We start from the raw sequence: 19,532 nt of genomic DNA, 5'->3' as shown, positions 1-19,532 counted from the left end.
ATCTATAATTCCAGGTAAATATTCATTTTTACAATTTACTGATTAACCTTTTGTTTTATTTTGTTTAAGTAGCAATTCTCAAATCACAATCTCTCTGAGTCAATGGAAAACCAAAATCATTCTTATATTCAATATATGAAACAAACGTCAAGTCAAGTCTGGAAAATATAGGCCGCTTACCTGGTCTCATCAAATGTTTTTGTTTTAGCTTATTTATTATTGTTTTTCTTGGTATGTTAAAATGATTTGTAGCAATACCTTGACTGAGTGTTTCTTTTTTTATTAAATCCTAACCTACTTGCAATGTTTCAGTTGAATAATTTTTGTAACAACAAGCTTCTAACTTTCTTTTGTAATGCCTTACCATCCTTAGAAACAATTTGCATTTGTTAGCAACATTTAAAACCATTAGATGTAAAAACATAGTCTGAGGTTACTTTTTACCATTCTCTTAACTGGTCCAAAGTAGCACCCCTTTTTTGGGCAAAACGTGACACCCAAACTATTTTCAACAAGTTTAAAATAGCTGAATTTTGATTTATTTTTTTTTATTTTTTTTTTTTGCATAATTTAAAACAGATGATTTCTTCGCATAAAAAAAGTAAATATCGTAATATGATATAGTTTTTGTGTAGAAATACGCCACTTTTAAAGGAGAAAAAATTTGGTAAAAATAATGGCTTACACAAATATTAAAGAAACAACACTTAAAATGACAGCATCATTCACAATTTGTTCTGAAAATTAAAGAAAATTGCCTAACTAACAAGATAAAACCAAATAACTTTAAAAAAATCAATATTGCTGTTAGAGCTGGGTAACTACGAAAACTTTTCAAAAGTGGTGCAAAGTAGCCCCCAATGGAGTAAAGCCCCCCTTCCGTAATTGGCCTCTATTGACAGTATGTAAACTCTTTTTGATATTTTCGATGTTGCGTTCACAAAGTTAAAGCAACATTAAAAATTATTATTTTATTTTAAAAAAGGTTTAGTTTAATGTTAATTATTATATTATTATAACTATTTATTATAATTAAATATATTAAATATTACTTATTATTACAATATAAGAGATTTTAATAATAGTATAATTTATTTTATTATTTGTTGTTAACAATAATTATTCAACCATTAGTATTTTTTTGTCATTATTGTTTTAAAAAATGTATAATAAATGTAGATCCAAATTCAGGGTGTCTGCCAGATTAGGGAAAAGTTAGGGAATTCAGATATCTGGAAAAAAAATCAGGGAAATAAATTTGAATTTTAGTAAAAATCGGGGAAAATAGCTCTTCATCAACTTACGTAACTTAACTATGTTGTATATAGTACACGTAATATAAAAGTTTAAATGTTTGTAGTGTTATTGTTTATTATTTTGCGATTAGAGAGGATTTTTCCAAAACAATTCAAGTCTAATTTTTCTTGACTTTAGGTAACTTAAAATTAAATCGGGGAAAACAGATACTGGATCAGGGCAAAATCAGGAAAATGCTAAAAATATTGGCAGACACCCTGCAGTTATAGATTCTATTAAAGCAATATTGGTTTTGATAAAAACGTGGCTTTAATGCAGCATTGTACGATCAAAATTTAAAGTCCAACCCGCATACACATGTTCGTCACTATTTAGACGTAAATCCCCACCACGTCCCTGCGCACAACTCGTTTCTCTGCGCAGCGGTCTTGTTCGTCAAGGTTCGTTTTGGAATCTAGAGTTAAGACAGGGTTGTTACCTCAACTAAAGTGGCCTCTTTTACTGTAGTGGCCTTCATGGCCTTGAGGAGGTGAATTGAAATGTTGAAAAAGAAACCATTAATTTCACGCGCTGTTTTACTCGAGTTTAGCAGATGTTTTATAAAGGTTTAACGTCAAATTTGTCGCGTTCTTTTGTTACTGGTTTCACATTCGTTACAGAAACTTTGTATCATAATATACTACGTTTCCGTGAAAGTGAAACCATTAATAAAAACTTATTGTAATTATCGTTATGGTAAATTGTAATGTTAATTTCATGGAATCGAAATCCTATTCTTGACATAACTTAACGCGTAACTTTTTACAGAGTTTCTGGCTGGGTACCAAATAATAAAGTAAAACAGGAATGATTAAAATTATAGTAAATTAAGTAAAATTCACTGACAATGACTAAGATTCTGAAAGATGAAAGATTGTGCAGGGCTGAGATTTTGAACAGTTCTGCAACAAGGATTTTAAAACGTTCTGCAACGAACATAAAGTGCGTGGGGGAGGGGGTTACCCAAAACAGCAGCGATAAGTACTTTCGGGTGCTTAATACAATAAGGGGAAAAGAGTTATAGTCCAGATCTAACTGGGAGGGGAGGAGTCTTAATAAAAAAAGTCGGATATATGAGGTGAGGGGGTTACCCAAAAGCGCACGAACGCGTACACAGAGGTGGGTGGGTTAAAGACAGTGGTTTGACTACCTACTAAACTTGATTTTACTTAATTTTTATTAAAACATTGAATTTCACGTGTGTAACAAATCGGTATTTTTTTTTTTTTTTTCTGACTTTAGTCACAATTTTTTTTTAATTTCTTTTGTAAATATTAAGGAGAGAAAAAAGAAATCGAGCGACAAATAATATTTTTTATCCTTTGCAACGTAATTTGATTGGTAGCGAGATGAGAAGCAAAAAGACAAAAGTAAAAGCAAACTTTTTTTTAATTCTTTTTTTTTAATTATTGTACGCAAACTGGTTTTTTTCATTTCTCTTAAAATGTTAAAATATGTGTAACATTTTAAGATTTAAAGAAGAACATTAAGTAACATTTTAAGTTTGAATTAAGTACAGAGAAATGTCAAATAAACTAAATGTTTTTTTTTTTGTTTTCAATGTTTTAAAATATTTACGCGTTGGGGAAAGGGAAGGAGGGGGGCTTTATTTTGAAAAAAATAATGCGTACGTACGCGGAAGAAAGGGGGGGGGGTCTTCGACAGGCTCGTACAAAGGGGGAGGGGTCCTAAATCAGTGGTTTTACTGCGTGCGTACTTTATAGATGCTATCTATGTATATATTCTGATTTTTTTTTTTTTAGTTATGAAATGTTTTTTTGTTAATAACAAGTAAAAATTAATAAACGGGAAGGAAGAGGGGGTTCCTATAAGCTTGGGACGGATGGAAAAACTTTTCAAAAGTAAATAAACATCCCCTCTCTAGTATTAAGCACCTAAGAACGCGATTTGACTATCTCTCATTCTCTTTTTTCTTAAAACTTGATTCTTTTTGTTGAATTTCACGAGGTTAAAAAATTAATGTTATGTTTTTTTCTGACTTCAGTCATAACTTTATAGGAAAAAACATAACTGTTTTTTATATTTTCCTATAAATAAATAGAAAAATGAGAAAACGATAATTGTTCTAAATAATATTTTTTTAATTTTTCTTAATGTAGTTTTATTTGTATCGAAACGCTAAAGTACAAAGATGTTTTAAAAAACAAACACTTTTTACATTCATTGACTGAGGGTTATGGCATAAATAAAAATTTAAAAAGAATATTTTTCTCTAATTATAGAAGCAATTAAAATAAGTGTGATAAAAAAGAAGACAATTTCTCTAATTATAGAAGCAATATGACAAACATTTTGAAAGTCCTGAGTTTTTGAAAAACTTTCAGTCATTTGGCAACAATTTGTCCTTATTGACTGCATGGTTTTTCGGTTTTATAATAATTTTGGACGCTTTTAGTTGTAAACATCTTCGCGAAATCAACAAAAGAAATGTTTTTCGTTTTGTAAAGATCGAAATTAGAGTAAAGTTGCTGCACGTTGGCAAATATATTGGAATGCTGCACGTCGTCAAATATATTGGAATGCTGCACGTCGGCAAATATATTGGAATGCTGCACGTCGGCAAATATATTGGAATGCTGCACGTCGGCAAATATATTGGAATGCTGCACGTCGGCAAATATATTTGAATGCGCTGTATTTGTGAAAAAGTGTAAGCAAACGGCACTACGTAACATTTCTCAAATTATAGTACAATTAAGTATATATATAATAATTTAATTTATTTATTTAACTAAAAGAATGAAGCAGCTTCAGCAGCAATGCTGAAGGCGCTAAAGAAGTCTTATCATAATAATATTTGGTAATAAAGAAAATAAGCTTTAAAAGTAAAATAAAAAGGTTGGATCTATTTTTAAAAATTCGCGAATCTGAAGCAAACAACAAAGCACTTCCTGAAATACTTATCGAGTTTATTAAAAGTTCCAAAATAATTCCTAAAGCTAAACTAGGTGAGCTAAATAGAATTGTACAGATTTTTATTTCGAAAGTGAAAAATAAGCTTAAAAAGTATTGAAAAAACTATGAAAATTTCTTAAAGTGCGAAAATAATTGGCTAGGAAAAAATTTCATCAATTATAGTGTGTCTTTTCAACCTAGACCAAGAAGACCAATTAAGGAATGGGGGGATCTTTGTAAAATAAGTAAAAGAGCAAAGATTGCAGATTTAGCTAATGAACACCATGTAGCTCTATACCTTGCTGCATCAAAGAGTGCTAAAGCAGCAGAAGAAAAAAATTCAACTTATATTTTGAAAAGAACTCCTAAATGTGTTGATGTAGCTCAGGTGAGAAGTATTGATTCTTTGATTCAAACAACTATGACACTAGAGGAGGCTCCTGCTCTGAAAACTGATTTTAGTGATTTACAATACCAAATGTTAAGAAATTCATCACTTTCTCACAATGTGAAAATATAGTCTTAATAAGCTTGGAGAAGAAAAGCCGAAATGTTATCCTGAAGGTGTTCAATTCACTGAATTGTCAGCAAAATGCTCATTACAAAGTATGTTAAATCATACAGTTACTAGGAATATAGGGAAAGTTATAAAGTTGAGATGAATAGAATTTTATATGTGAAAAGTCAAAGAATTTACAAGCAAAAATTTGATAGCCATAATATGTGTGTGCTTCTAAGCCCAAAGAGATGAATGATATAGATTTTGTTAAAAAAAAAACTGTAAATGAGAAAGCTCTTAAATTAGGTATTTCAAATTTGCACTGTGGGATAAAATTTTTTGAGTTCATCTTACATTTAGGTTATAAAATGGAAATTTCAGAAGTTTCAAGCCAGAACTACAAAAAAAAAAAAAAAAAAAAACTGAAAAAGAGAAGCTTACTGTAAATTTAAAGAAAAATTTTATCAATTCAAAGTTCAGAGAAAAGTTGAGTCTCATTGTTGACCAGCTCAAAGTAGGCTTTGGTAATAGCTATGATAGAAATACTTCGAGAAGAGCATTTGAAAACTCTGCGATTTTCTCTAATATAGAAGTTATAAAGAGAATGTAGATTGTCCTTATTACAATATCCTCAATATGGTCAATATTCTGAGGAAGCTCACAAAAGTTTTAACAAGCAAATCCGAAATGGACGGTTGCATCACACAACAAAAATATTAAGAATTAACACTATGACAGATCAGATGCACTACCTTTTGATTAGATTAGATCCAAAAATCTCAAGCATTTCATTTGTAAAACACAAGAGTTATCAAGGAAGAACTTTGCCTCCAGAAATACCGAATTTGTTCAATTATTCAGTAATTCAAATTGTGAAAAAGATTTGAATATACTGACTTGTTTATTTTTGTATTATAAATTGCGTATTTTTTTTTCTTTTTGCGTTAAAGACTCAACGCGTTTTGTTACGCGTCTGCGCACATTTAGCAAGTTCGCTCGCGTTTAACGCGTACGTGAGCGTTTGTGTGATAATAAAATAATGTTATATTTTGGGTCAAGGAATTTTTTACTAAAAATAGTCTTTACAAATTTTAAAGTCCTCTAACGCGTGTTTTGACCCGTACATGTGCGTTATACGGGTAATTAGTGCATGTAAAAAGTTACTAATTTGAATTCCTTGACCCCAAAAACCCCTATTTTGTTGTATAGTTTTTGCTTAATCTACATGTTGTTAATTTTAGGTAAATTTTGCTGCTTTTACCTTAATCTGGGTCACTGTGCGTTTTCTGGGCACAAGTGCGAACTGGCATAAGTGATCAAGTTTGCAAACATTGACATTAGTGAAAATTGGCATTACGTACTTATACCAGTTCGCACTTATGCCAGTTCGTATTTATGCCAATGTTTGTAAATTTATTCGGCGCACTTATGCCAGTTCGCATTTATGCTGGTTCGCACATATGCCAGTTTTTGCTACTGCTTTGCACTTATGCCAATGTTTGCAAATTCTTTTGGCGAGTTTGCACTTATGCTTAAAAAAATAATTTACAGTAACTTTGGCTAAGATTTTACCGGTGTGACTTTTAAATTTTATGAATTGCAAGTTTTATATGTTTGTGTGATTTTTCATGCACATTTCTAAGAATCAAACAATGTTGATCTCATTTCTAAGAACCACACATTGTTGATTGTGATGAGATATGTCATATGTGAAATCTACTTAAAATCCAAATTATTTTGAAACTTCTACATTTCTCACTAAAGCTTTAAGAACATTTTTTGCCATCAGAGAATCTAAATCATGAAATCCTGTTTTTGAAAAAAAAAATTTTCATGAGCCAATGTGACCAGAAGAATCTTCGGAGAAGAACAGAGCAAACTTTGAAATCAATTCAAGTACCGTAAGATTGGGTGGCTTTGGCCCTACGGGATGACTTTAGCCCAAGCAAAAAATTTTTTAAAAAATGGTTTAAAATTGATACCTCAAGGTATGCCGGTTAATGTTTAGTAGAAAATTGTGGGAAATTTATTATTTATTCAGTCTAACTTAGTTTACTTAACTCAAGTCTTTGTGATATTATTGTAAGTTGCACTTTAGAAGAAGCACCTAAAATCCGAAATTTTTTTAGGTGTGTAAACTTTTACATCGATAGCAGTAACTGGAGAAGGTTTTTTATTGGAATATACACTGAATTAATTTTAAACCATTAGTGTTTGATTCTATCTTGTTTTGAAAGCTTAACAGTTTATTACTTTTTTGCAATTGAGATTAAAAAAAATAGGTTGTCTTTGGCCCACTACATAGGGTGACATTGGCCCGGGCTAAAGTCACCCCATGTATTAGAGTAAACCTTTTTTAGTGATCATTTATAGCTATTATGGTAGTTACTATGTTGAAATGAAAAATTTTGTAGTAGTAATGCAATAGAAAATTAGTATAACAGTTTGTATTAGTAAATAGCGAAATTTGTTTAATTTTTAGTTCAAATATGCCACAAAATTACAAGCCAAATCGTGGAAAAATAAAATATGTTACTTATACTTTAGAACAGTTAGACAATGCATTAAAATATTTAAAGAATGGTTTAATTACTCAACGATAAGCAGCTTTGAAATACGATATACCAAGATCAATATTAAAAAATAAAATAAAACAGACATATCCTAAAAAGTATGGTGGTCAGCAAATATTTACATCAAAAGAAGAAGACATGTTTAAGGCATATGCAATAAAATCATCTGAGTTTGGTTTTCCTGTTGATAAATATGATTTAAGATGCATAGTAAAAGGGTATTTAGAGAAAAAAGGCGTCGTTATACCTCAGTTCAAAAATAATTTTCCAAGTGGCGATTGGATTCGATCTTTTTTAAAAAGAAATCCAGAACTCACAGTAAGATTTGCAAGCAGCATAAAGCGAAAGAAAGCAGAAATAGGAACGACTGTGATTGATAACTACTTTATGAATCTATCAATGCTAATGGCAATGCTAATGGCAAATTGCTACCACCTTATGTTGTTTACAAAGCTGAGTCGTTATGGAATACATGGATAGAACATGGGCCACCAAAAGCACGTTATAACAGATCAAAAAGTGGTTGGTTTGACTCAACATGTTTTGAGGACTGGTTTTTCTCTTTATTTCTTCCAAGAATTAAGAAGGCTCAAGGAAGAAGTGTCATTATAGGTAATAACGTATCATCACATTTGAGCATTGCAGTACTGGATGCATGTCAAAGCAATAACATAGGATTTGTGGCATTACCAGCAAACTCTACACATCTCACGCAGCCATTAGATGTTGCCTACTTTAGACCTATGAAGATTAACTGACGCAAAATACTATGTGAATGGAAGGAGAAAGGAAAAGGAAGGAGAGTTGCTTCTCTTTCTAAAGATGAATTTCCTAGACTTTTAGACCGTTTAATTACCAATTTAAATGAACATGGAAATGATAACCTTAGAGCCGGTTTTCGCAAAACTGGAATTTTTCCATTAGTCTCAAGTGCTTTCACGACTACCATGTTGTAATGTAGGTTTAGACTCAAGTACTAATTTAGTAAGCCAATCATTTTTAGATCATTTATGTAAGTCACTGGATGGTCCCCAGATGGTTCTAAAAATCCAAAGCGACGTAAAGTATGTGCTGTCCCAGGTAAAAGCTTATGTTCAACAGATATATCATCTTGTGTTATAAATGAAAATAATAGATTAAATTCAAATAATGTAGATACACCTATCAGTATTATAAATACAATTGAGACCAACAACATTGACTTTGCTGGCCCAAGTACAAATACTGGAACTACTGAGACTTCTAATCTAATTTTTGCGGATGTAAGTTTAGTCGTAGAAAGTCATACAGAATCTTTAGATCATTCAGCATTAGGCAAAAAGAACTTTCAAAATATTGATAAAACAAAAATTGTTTGTAAAAAGGAGAAATTGTTAAATCTTGTAGAGTATTGTTATGTAATTGTTAAATGCAATGGAGAGTTAAATCCTGGACAGGTTTGTTTATTTATTTTGAATTAATTATATTTAGCTAATCAATTAGTAAACTTTATAAGTAATTATTTTAATAACTAATATTATTTAATGTAATAACTATTGAATAATTTTAAAGTAACTTTCGAAATTTTTTTTTCTGTAGTTGAAAAAATTAAGAAAAAATGGAGCAGAAATTACTATTATGAAAAAAAAATGGACTTAACTGGAAATGGTCACTACCAGCAGTGCAACTTTTTTTCCCCCAGTCTAAAATAGTCGATTTTATTGAGGAACCAAAGAAAATTTCGAAAAGAGGAATTTATTCAGTTCTAGAACTTTTTCACTAAATTTTTTAAAACATTTATTTAGTCATTTTTGTTTACTTTATACCTAAACTGTTTTGTTTACTTGGTACCTATACTTGTTTAGTTTGTACCTATATTTTATTTACTGTATACAAGAACTTTGTTACTAAGTCTTTTTTTGTCACTTTATTTTTGTAAATTTATTTTCTTTGCCTAAATATTGTTGTTTTTATTGTTGTTTTGCTTCCTTTAGTCCCTTTTTACAGGATTGGGCCAAAGTCACCCTATCACACAGGGCGACTTTGGCCCACCATTTAAACTACCCAAAAGATACTTCAGGTAAATAATTTTCAAATGGGAGACAGATAGTTCTAACTGTCCTTTCTATGTACTTCTAATAGTACTTAGTGTTTGAGGAAATAACTTTTGTGGCTTTCATGCAATAGACAATAAAGTTCAAAATGGGTTAAAGCCACCCAATCTTACAGTAGTTTAAGAAAGTTTCCATGGTTTTGTTCTCTAAATAACTCATTAGCTAGAATTTAACCTAAAACTTTTACTAATATATTTTTTCCAACTTAATTACAAATCACAGAAATTACGTAACCATTCTTCAATACTGTTGTTCTTATTTACTTTCAAGATTTCTTTTAAATGTGAAGTTCTATGTAAAGTTCATTTTACATAGAAGAAATTTTTATCTTCTATGTAAAGTTCATTTTACATAGAAGATGAAAAATTTTCATCTTCTATGTAAAATGAACTTTACATAGAAGATGAAATTTTTTTCTTTTGCAAGCAAGTATATCGACCATTCGCGGTTGTAACATTCACCATTTGGTGTGTGAAAGATAATCATTAACTTTTTACATCTGTTTTGATTTTTGAAAATCTTTGTACGTTTAATGAATATATTTTTTGAAATATATGAATGAATGAATATATGAATGAATGAATATATATTGAAATCCAAAACGAGTTCTTAAAAGAGTTTCTTAAAAGTTCATCATTCTCGTTGATGTTCAAGTCGCAAAGTTCAACATATGATTCGAAACTTCTAAACGAATCATCAATAAAATAATAAAATTTATAATAAAATATATAATATAATAATCTATAATAAAATTTTCAAAAGCTAATTGCTCTGGTTCATCAAGTTTAAATTAATCATAAAATTATTCTTAATGAATATGAAGTTGATTTATATACGTTAAATATTGCTTATCTATTTTAATTTAAAATTAATGTGATCTTATATTTAATAAATAAAAAAACAAAGATCAAAGCACACAACACAACCACACACCCACGACAAAGTTTTAAAAATAACTGGTAATCAACACGGATCCAGGAATTTTTGGTGAATTGAGTGTGAATGCTTCACCTTCTTTTCTTAATTTTTTTTGAGCTCCATTTGACTTCACAAAAGTTTCTTAGTTTTTTAGTCCACAAAACTTTCCGGTGACGGACCCAGAAATTTTTCTTAGAGTGGGAAGAGGGGGGAGAGATGTTGAAATATTTTTGTATTTTGTATTACATTTTTGTATTTTGTATTACATTTGCGTCTCCGAAAAAAATTCCGAAAAGGTCCTCCAATTCTATGAAATTTTAGAACTTTTAGATTCTGTTGGGTAAGGGGGGGGGTACATATCCCCCATATTCCACTGAATCTTTCACTGGTAATCAACAACTACGGTTAGTTTTTTATGACAGCAGTGCGTACACAGTTTAAATATACAAATTCCGATTTGAATATCTGCAATATAATATTTAATTGAGGCTGTACTATTATTTTTCTTGGTTACCGCATCATTCATGCTATCATGCTAAAATACCATTATTAATATAATAAAAAATGCTAAAATAAAAAACTGACATTTTTTATGTATATTAACTATATTAGCTATAACTTTAGAAAATATTAAAAATAAAAAATAACATTCTAATTTTAGATATTTAAAATTTGGGTAATTTAAAAAAATTAATGAAAATTTAGACTGGGAGTACGAATTAGTGTCACCTATTGCTAATTTTCTTAAGTTAAATACCCGTATCAATTAATCATTGCGTAAAATTTTATTGCATAAAATGAAAAATAAGATAAAATGAAAAAATTTAATTAAAATATTTTTATGGATAATTAAGTACTTTATGGTTTTTGTGTAATTAGTTAGTCTCTCTGGTCAATTTTGTTTGGTTCCGTGCAATCAGTATCAAAATTTTGAAGCTCGTGAGCATACGATTTTTTACCAAAATTATTCATAAAAAGCAACTTTGATGAAAAAGTTGTAATAACGGAGCCAGTATAACATGCGTACATAGAATAAAGAGCTATATTCGGTGACCCGAGAGTTCCCAGAACGCATAGTAAAGACCAAAATGGTAAATTAAATGCTTTAAGTATAGTATACAAATGCTGCCGCGCGTTAACTTTAAAGCATCCAAATACTGCCCAAGAATGCAAATATCTCTTTCCAAAAAACAAGCCGTATAACAAGATTAATAAGTTCGCTGAGCTTGAAAAAAAAATTATTAGAGCAGAAGCTCGTATAGCGTGATTGGAGTTCTTATTGCCTGCCGTAGATAGCTTCAAAACTAAATTGCCAGCTAAAGGACAGAGACATGCAAATGCTAAAAGTGTTTTCTGCAAGTAAAAAATGATTGCATTTACCGATTTGTATAAATGAAATATAGTATGATTGACGAACCAAAGTGATAAAACCATTGAGAATGTGGCCAAAAATGTCAAAAATTTACGATGCATTTTGTTTAACTCATAGTTTAGTCCAAATTGATAAACTTTTTCTTTAAAGGGGAAATCTTCAACTGTTATATCTAAGATCAAAATACATGCAATTATTGCTACTGCCGCGTCGCTCATTGTTTCAATACGCTCTTTTGAAATGTTACCTTTTGTAAAACAGTAATAAAAACGACAGCATTCTAAATCAGTTGGTTTCATTATTCTTCTCCGAATAAAATAGTAACATTTATTGATTACTGGCATCATAATAAGTAAGGAAAGAATAAACCAAGACACAGCGTAGTTTAGAACGCAAAAACAAGCACTAAGAGATACTAACATCAAACTAATAACAGGTTTAACTATGAAACAGTTTTTAAACCTGTTCAAATGAGGTTTGGTCCACTTTTGCATCATGACGTGCAAAACTCTAGGTGTTTTCATTGCGTAGATACTTAAAATAATGTCGTTTACATTCATAAATCCTATAATAAAGCAGGTAAGTAAAATGGAGGAAACTTCACTAGGATAATGACCTTGCAAAGCTATTGAAAACGGTAGAACAGTGGTGGCTAACATCTCCAAGCAAATGAAAAACAAAAACAGATCATCTACACGCTTGATTACCATGGCTCGAATATTAATATTTTCCCATATTGTCAATACCACTGCAAAGCCCAAGAAAAACATTACAAATTCCAATCGATTTTCATAAAAAAAATCACTTAAATCTTCACCATCATTCAATTTTTTCAAATTTCTTATAGGTATAATAAGAAATGTCGCAGAAGTAGCCATTACAGAGTCTATTAACCCAAGCGTACGATTGGATGATGCAATGTCACCTCGGTGGAGATTTGGAAGTATTTCATTTAGATGATCGTCATAATTATTTTCTAAATCATTTACTGTTGATTTGAACTTGTCTTTTTCAATTTCATTATCCATTTTAAATTTTGCTTTCAATTTCTATTCTAAAATGGTTTTATATAGTAGTTATTTAAAAATAGTTTTAAAAGAAAGTTCAAAAAAATGTTGTTAACTTTCTAACGGTAAATTAATGGTTAGTTTCAGTAATAGAAAACGGAGGTAATGCAAAATTAATTAAACAAAAACAGCGTTTATATGAATTTAAAAAACAAAACACAAGTATAAAAAACTAAAAGCCTCGTCAAAAATCAATCAACGAAGTTTTTTAGTTCACTACGGACTTTTTATATACTTACATTATTTAAGTAAAGATAGCGAAAATCACCAAAGAAACCAATTATCAAATTCATTAAATTTTTGTATTGTGTTTTGTATAGTTATTTACGCAGTTAATAGATTGCCGTATTTCAATGTAATATGCTTTTTTTATTTGTGCGATCAACGAAAAACTTTCAGTGTAATTTTTTTAAATCAAGTTACGCGTACTAAATAAGAAGATGAAAATGTAGTTTTGCAATTATATTGAAAAAAGCCAAAACAATAAAACCATAAAACTTTTCTTGAAAACAGATTCTAACAATAAAATTTATTTTCACTTGGTTTGACAACAAATTTATTTTTCTTGAAGTTTGAATATAATAAACTTATTATCGCAAAGATAATAACCCATTTTAACAAAATGTGGGTTGCGGTGTTAGTAAATCAAAAATTTCTCAAAACAACATTTTTTCAATTATAAAAGCTTTGGAAGATAAGTTCAATTTCTTTCCCACTCATTTTAATTTTTCAGTTTTTCTCGCGTGGCTTTTTTTTCCATGTGTTTTCGCAGCCATTTTCTCTCAATATATAATTCTCTAAATATTTGTTTTCTCAATCTCCCTTTTATAATTTTCTATTTTTGCAGATATTTTTTCATGTTCTTTTTTTTTTTTTTTGACAAGTCAGAAAAACTTAGTCAATATAAAACTTTTTATGGATTTTTTATGGGTAATGCCTATTTTCTAATGTAACCCTATCCCACCTGAAGAGGGAGGAAGGGAAGAGGGATAAAGAGATAGCCGTAATTGTGTTTTACCAGCGGTTTAAAAAGACTGTTTATTTTTTACTCTTGCGTGCTTAATACAAAGGAGGGGGAAAGGGGATTAAAAAAAGAGTGGTGGGAATTTTAGTCAAGGTTTAATTATTAGGGAAGGGGGTGGTCTTAAGAATTTTTTACAGAACACGCATAAAACAATTTGACTCTAGTGTAACTTTTGGTCAAAAAACTCATTATTTAACAACTGTTTTATCACAATATCAAAAATATTCAATATGCTTCTAATTTTATACTATGGCGAGAGATAAAAAAAATTAATTTTTTAACAAATCGAGATTAACGAGATTTTTCAAAATTAACTTTTTATTAAAATTAAATTATTAGATCGAAAGTTTTTAAAGCCTGATTATACTAAATTTTTTTATTCTTATCGACTGATAATAAAAATTTTCTAATATTTAAGGCCGGTTTACACTGATTTTTTATTTTAGTTTTGAGCTTTTTGTTGCAACAAAAAGCAATTGGTTTATTTTATTCCCATATATGAGCCCATGAGATGCATAGCGGTATAAGTCACTTTGCTTATTATATTACATGGCAGAGTGGTATAAGTCTAATGATATCGATAATGATGCTGGAACTGTTTTTTGTTATGCTTCTCACTAAACAGCTGTTTTTGTTTACAGCCATAGTGATATTAGTCAGACTTCTCAAAACTAGATATGAGTGACTTATACCATTATGCATCTCAGGGGCTTATATATATATTTATTATTATTATATTTTATTCAATTGCTTTTTTAATCACCCGGTCTAATAAGACTTATAAAAAAGTTTTAATTAATTTTAACTTATTATCAAGTGGATAATAACTTAAAATTAATTATCACCCCCCGTTTATTAATTTTTACTTATTGTAAGTCTTATTATGATAACAAACATATATATTGGAATAAATAAAGCAATTGCTTTTATTCAGCGTTTTTAGAGTAATTGTTCAGCTTTACGTGAGTAAAAATTTAAGCAAACTTGCTCAGATTTTTATTCACGTAAAGCTAAGTAATTTACTCAAAAACGCTGAGTAATTGTTCAGCTTTACGTGAATAAAAGTTTGAACAAAGTTGGTTAAGTTTTTATTCATGTTAAGCTGACCAATTACTGAGTAAAAGCAGTTGCTTTTTATATTCACCCGGCCTAATAGACCGGGTGAATAAAAAGAAATTTCCGATAATTAATAAACGTGTATTAATCACGCGAGAGTACTTATTGTTTTCAATTACTTATCTAAAATGAACTTATCGCAAATGTTGCCCTGACTTTTCTGTTCATAAATTAGACATTTAATACTTTTCTAACTCACTTAACAAAGTGCACCAACGAGAAGGTAAGCCATAGGACTTGGCACTTCATCTGTAATTGTCATGTTGCCTTAGGTTAGCCCTTCATTTCTGGATTCTTTCCTTTTCTTGATGGGCATATCGTCAGGTTAGAATTATTTTGTTCTATCTCCAAATTTGAAAAAAATGAGTTTATACCTTTTTCTCTTTTTTTGTTATATTTTCTTTCTAGTTGTAATACTTTTAAAATTGAAAACAACAACTAAATAATGTCAAATTAGGTGTAACCGATTGTTTTATGTGCAAAATAGCGATAGTTATTAATATTATTTTGTTCTATTTCCAACAACCAATAAAATTGTTTATAAATCGCATTAAATAATACGTTCGCGTTTATTTCCGCTTTAAAATTTTAGAATGGCGGAAAATATTAATGTATGTCTTGGAGTAATAAACCAAAATACAGGTATTTTCTTATATATTCTAGTGCTAATCGGCTTTTTTTAGTTATTAATAAAAATTCAGCACATTATTTTAGTAGGAAATGTGTTATTATCTTATTAGAACCTCACGGATTCTACTGTATATTTGACATATACACAAGTGCGTGTATGTCACATATATAACAGAATCCGTGAGGTTCTAATAATATATATATATATATATATATATATATATATATATATATATATATATATATATATATATATATATATATATATATATATATATATATATATATACATAAATTATGTTAGTGTATTCTACAAACAGAGAACTCAATGTTTTTAAAGAACAGAGCAATAATAAATTAGTAAAAGTATATATATATATATATATATATATATATATATATATATATATATATATATATATATATATATATATATATATATATATATATATATATATATATATATATATATATATATATATATATATATATATATATATATATATATATATATATATATATGTATATATATATTTTTTATTGACGAAACATTGTGTAAAAAATTGAAATTAATAAGTGATTTCTAATAATTTATTATTGCTCTGTTCTTTTAAGAACATCGAGCACTTTATTTTATAGAATACATTTATATTTGTTGTTATAAATATATATATATATTTTATCTAATCGTTTAGTAGTAAAACTACTGAACGATTAGATAAAAAAAATGACTCAGACCAACAAAGTATGCAAATCAAGAAGAAAATATACTTATTTTTACAATTTCTTTGTTGATAATGTCAAACATTGTGTATGTAAGATGTTTTATTTGTCTATATGTTTACTAGACATCAGCAGCAGGCAAATATCATGCTATCATGAAAATAAGCTTGAAACTGGTATTCCTGCCCCTACAAAATGGGGGAAACATTGTAAAAAAAAGTTCTTGAAATGACTAAACAGAGTATAGAAAACCATATTAACTTGTTTCCACGAGTTGAGTCACATTATTGTTGAAGCATTTCCTGCAAACAATACTCCGTGAGAGATAAGGATCGAAAGTTGAACTCCCCTACCACAACCATAGTTGGTATTGATCCACAAAATGTCTTGAGCTTGCCAAAAAGTAACGTGGGAAATTTCTTTTATAAAAGAAAGCTCAGTTGTTATAACTTAACAGGTTTTTCTTTGCTGAACAAAAGAGCATATTGTGTATTATGGCATGAAGGTATGTCTGGCCGTTCTGGTAACGATATTGCTAGTGCTGTGATATGTATGCTAAATTAAGTTTACAAGGATCTTCCTAATATTGACAAGTTTTTACTTTGGTTTGATTCTTGTGTTCCACAAAATAGAAACAGTCATATGTCAGCTGCATTGCGTGAGTTTTTATTGATCATCCAAATATTGAAATCATTGAACAAAAGTATTGTGAGCCAGGGTATAGCTCCATTCAAGAATGTGATAATATACATAGTCAGATTGAGAACTCATTAAATTCGGCAGAAATATTCAGCCCTCCCGAGTAGGTAAAAGCAATGTTAAATGTTAACCAACGAAACCATTTTTTGTATACTAAATGCAAAAAAAGGACATCAAAAATTTCTCAAAAGTTGCCTGTCTTATGAACTACAAAAAGGTTCCATACTTTAATATCAAAACACTTGTATATAGGTCTAATGCTCCTGGTCATGTGTATTTCAAGAATCGTTTTACAGATATTTTTAAAGAGGCACAGCTGTCTAAGCCAAAAAACACTGGAGGATCAGGAAGTAATCTTGAAGAACTATCAATTACATTGGCATCTTGTTTTCGACATAATATTGAAATTTCTAGTGAGAAAGTAAAAGACATTGTTTCTATGTACCCATACATGCCAACTGTAGATGTTTGTTTCTATAAAACCTTATTTCAGTAGTTTTTTTTCAACTCTTCATCCGGAAACAAATTTCATTTTTATTGTTTTATTTATATACTTTAGTTATGTTATGTAACATTCAGTTTTATAAGTTGTATAAGTTGTATAAGGTTCATTCAAACTGTTATTAACATGTTATTTGTATTAAAAACTTTGTTTGCTTATTTTCAATAAATCTTTTTAGATAGAAATGATATTCTTTAAATAATATAGCTCTTGTTGTTATATGCTATAAAGCTGCCCATCCTTCCAGAAGCAATATCAGTTGAATTCTGTCTAAGTAGCAATAAGAAAGCTAATTATATCATCCCATTCATTTAAGTTTTCCAACGATGTGTTTTAGATTTGCGTTTAAATCCCTAAGTTAAAAGTAATTTGTTATAATTCATTTGCTTTTCGCAAAACTTTTAAATTGTTTTTACTAAAAAATGGAGATAGCACAAAATAATATTAACATAATATTATTAATATTAAAATAATATTAACATAATAAATATTGAATTAATATTAAAATAATATTAACATAATAAATATTGTTTAAACTAATTTGAAAAATAATTCTAACCTGATAATATGTGATAATTTATCTAAAGTATTAGTCTTGTTGCCTTAGGTTAGCCCTCAATTTCAGGGTTACTATTTTTTTTATTTTACACAAAAATATAAGATAGTATAATAGTAGTAATATATATAAATATATATATATATATATATATATATATATATATATATATATATATATATATATATCAGGCAACCAAAAAAGTTTGTGCGGTTTATCCTAATTGCCTATTTCTAAGAAATGTATTAAGAAAACTGGTTGTGGTGGGGGGATGATTTTGCATATAAATTAAAGCTTGTTTTAAGGAGAATCAATCAGTGTGTTTCATAAGTTTTATTAGTGCGTTTTAAATTTAAAAGTCTTAAGTGGAGTATGGCTGTGTCAGATGCGATAATTCGCGCCTGTTTACTTTATGAGTTCAAACTTGGAACCAAAGCTGCAGAAGATCTGGAAGACCATCCATCGTAGACAACGAGGTTATCAAGCTGGCAATCGAGCAGGACTCCAGTCAAACATGTTAGGACCTTGCCTTAAGATTTAATGTGAGTGATGAAACTATTCGTTTACATTTGCACCAATTTGGAAAACGTTGGAAGTTGAGCAAATGGGTACCAAATGGGTACCATTTTTCTTCGTTGCTTTCCCACCACAATTTAGTGCCATTTTTTGACCGGATGTTGACGTGCAACGAAAAATGGATTATGTACTGCAACAAAAAACGAACATATCATTGGCTAGCCAGTAACGATCCAGTACCGATGACTCCTAAACCAAGCATTCACCAACAAAAGGTTTTACCGTGTGTATGGTGGACTACAGCAGGTATAGTTCACTATGAGTTGCTACCAAGTGGACAAACCATTACTGCTGAGATATACTCAGCCCAATTGGACAGAGTTTTGGTTGCTCTTCACCAAAAACAAGCAGCTTTGGCAAACAGAAAAGGTGTTGTATTCCACCAGGACAACGCCAGACCGCACACCGCAAAAATCACGCGGGAAACTCTAGCACGTTTACAATCGGAGATTCTACCTCACCCTCCGTATTCACTAAACCTTGCGCCAAGCGACTATCACCTGTTTTTGGCCCTGGATAATCATATGAGAAATCGACAGTTTCGAAATAGAGAAGATCTCGAAAATGAATTAATTCAATTTTTTAGCTACCAAACTCAAGACTTTTATAAAAATGGAATATACCAACTTGTTTCACGATGGGAGAAAATTATTCTTGCTGAAGGAGAATAAACTCAAACCTTTCAGAATAAACTTTATTTAAACTATGTTTATGTGTATTTATTTAAAGATCTGCAAAACCGCACGAACTTTTTTGGTTGCCTGATATACATACATACATACATACATACATACATACATACATACATACATACATACATACATACATACATACATACATACATACATACATACATATATGTATGTATTTATGTATGTATGTATGTGTATATATATATATATATATATATATATATATATATATATATATATATATATATATATATATATATATATATATATATATATATAT

The 19,532-nt window shown here is 29.4% G+C and overlaps 1 protein-coding gene and 1 long non-coding RNA gene across 2 annotated transcripts; one reads left to right on the top strand and one right to left on the bottom strand.

The window, feature by feature from the left end:
- The first annotated feature begins 8,300 nt into the window (after nt 1-8,300).
- Nucleotides 8,301-9,234, top strand: LOC136076517 (uncharacterized). The gene is made up of 2 exons (XR_010636332.1): nt 8,301-8,720; nt 8,863-9,234. It is a non-coding gene; the product is annotated as an uncharacterized LOC136076517 (long non-coding RNA).
- A 1,897-nt stretch (nt 9,235-11,131) lies between these two features.
- LOC105846252 (endosomal/lysosomal proton channel TMEM175) lies at nt 11,132-13,176 on the bottom strand. Its single transcript, XM_065790858.1, has 2 exons — nt 12,974-13,176; nt 11,132-12,721 (listed from the first exon to the last, which is right to left on the bottom strand). Exon 2 carries the CDS (start codon nt 12,693-12,695, stop codon nt 11,175-11,177), a length of 1,521 nt encoding a protein of 506 aa, XP_065646930.1. The 5' UTR covers nt 12,696-12,721; nt 12,974-13,176; the 3' UTR covers nt 11,132-11,174.
- Between the last annotated feature and the right edge of the window lie 6,356 nt (nt 13,177-19,532).

This window comes from Hydra vulgaris, chromosome 02 (assembly GCF_038396675.1).
Source record: "Hydra vulgaris chromosome 02, alternate assembly HydraT2T_AEP".
NCBI lineage: Eukaryota > Metazoa > Cnidaria > Hydrozoa > Anthoathecata > Hydridae > Hydra > Hydra vulgaris.
The sequence above is the reverse complement of the archived record's forward strand: the minus strand, read 5'-3'. Positions and strand labels throughout refer to the sequence as shown.

What these genes read in the sequence shown, in the direction of transcription:
- LOC105846252 (XM_065790858.1), bottom strand. Translation starts at nt 12,695, where the DNA reads ATGGATAATGAAATTGAAAAAGACAAGTTCAAATCAACAGTAAATGAT.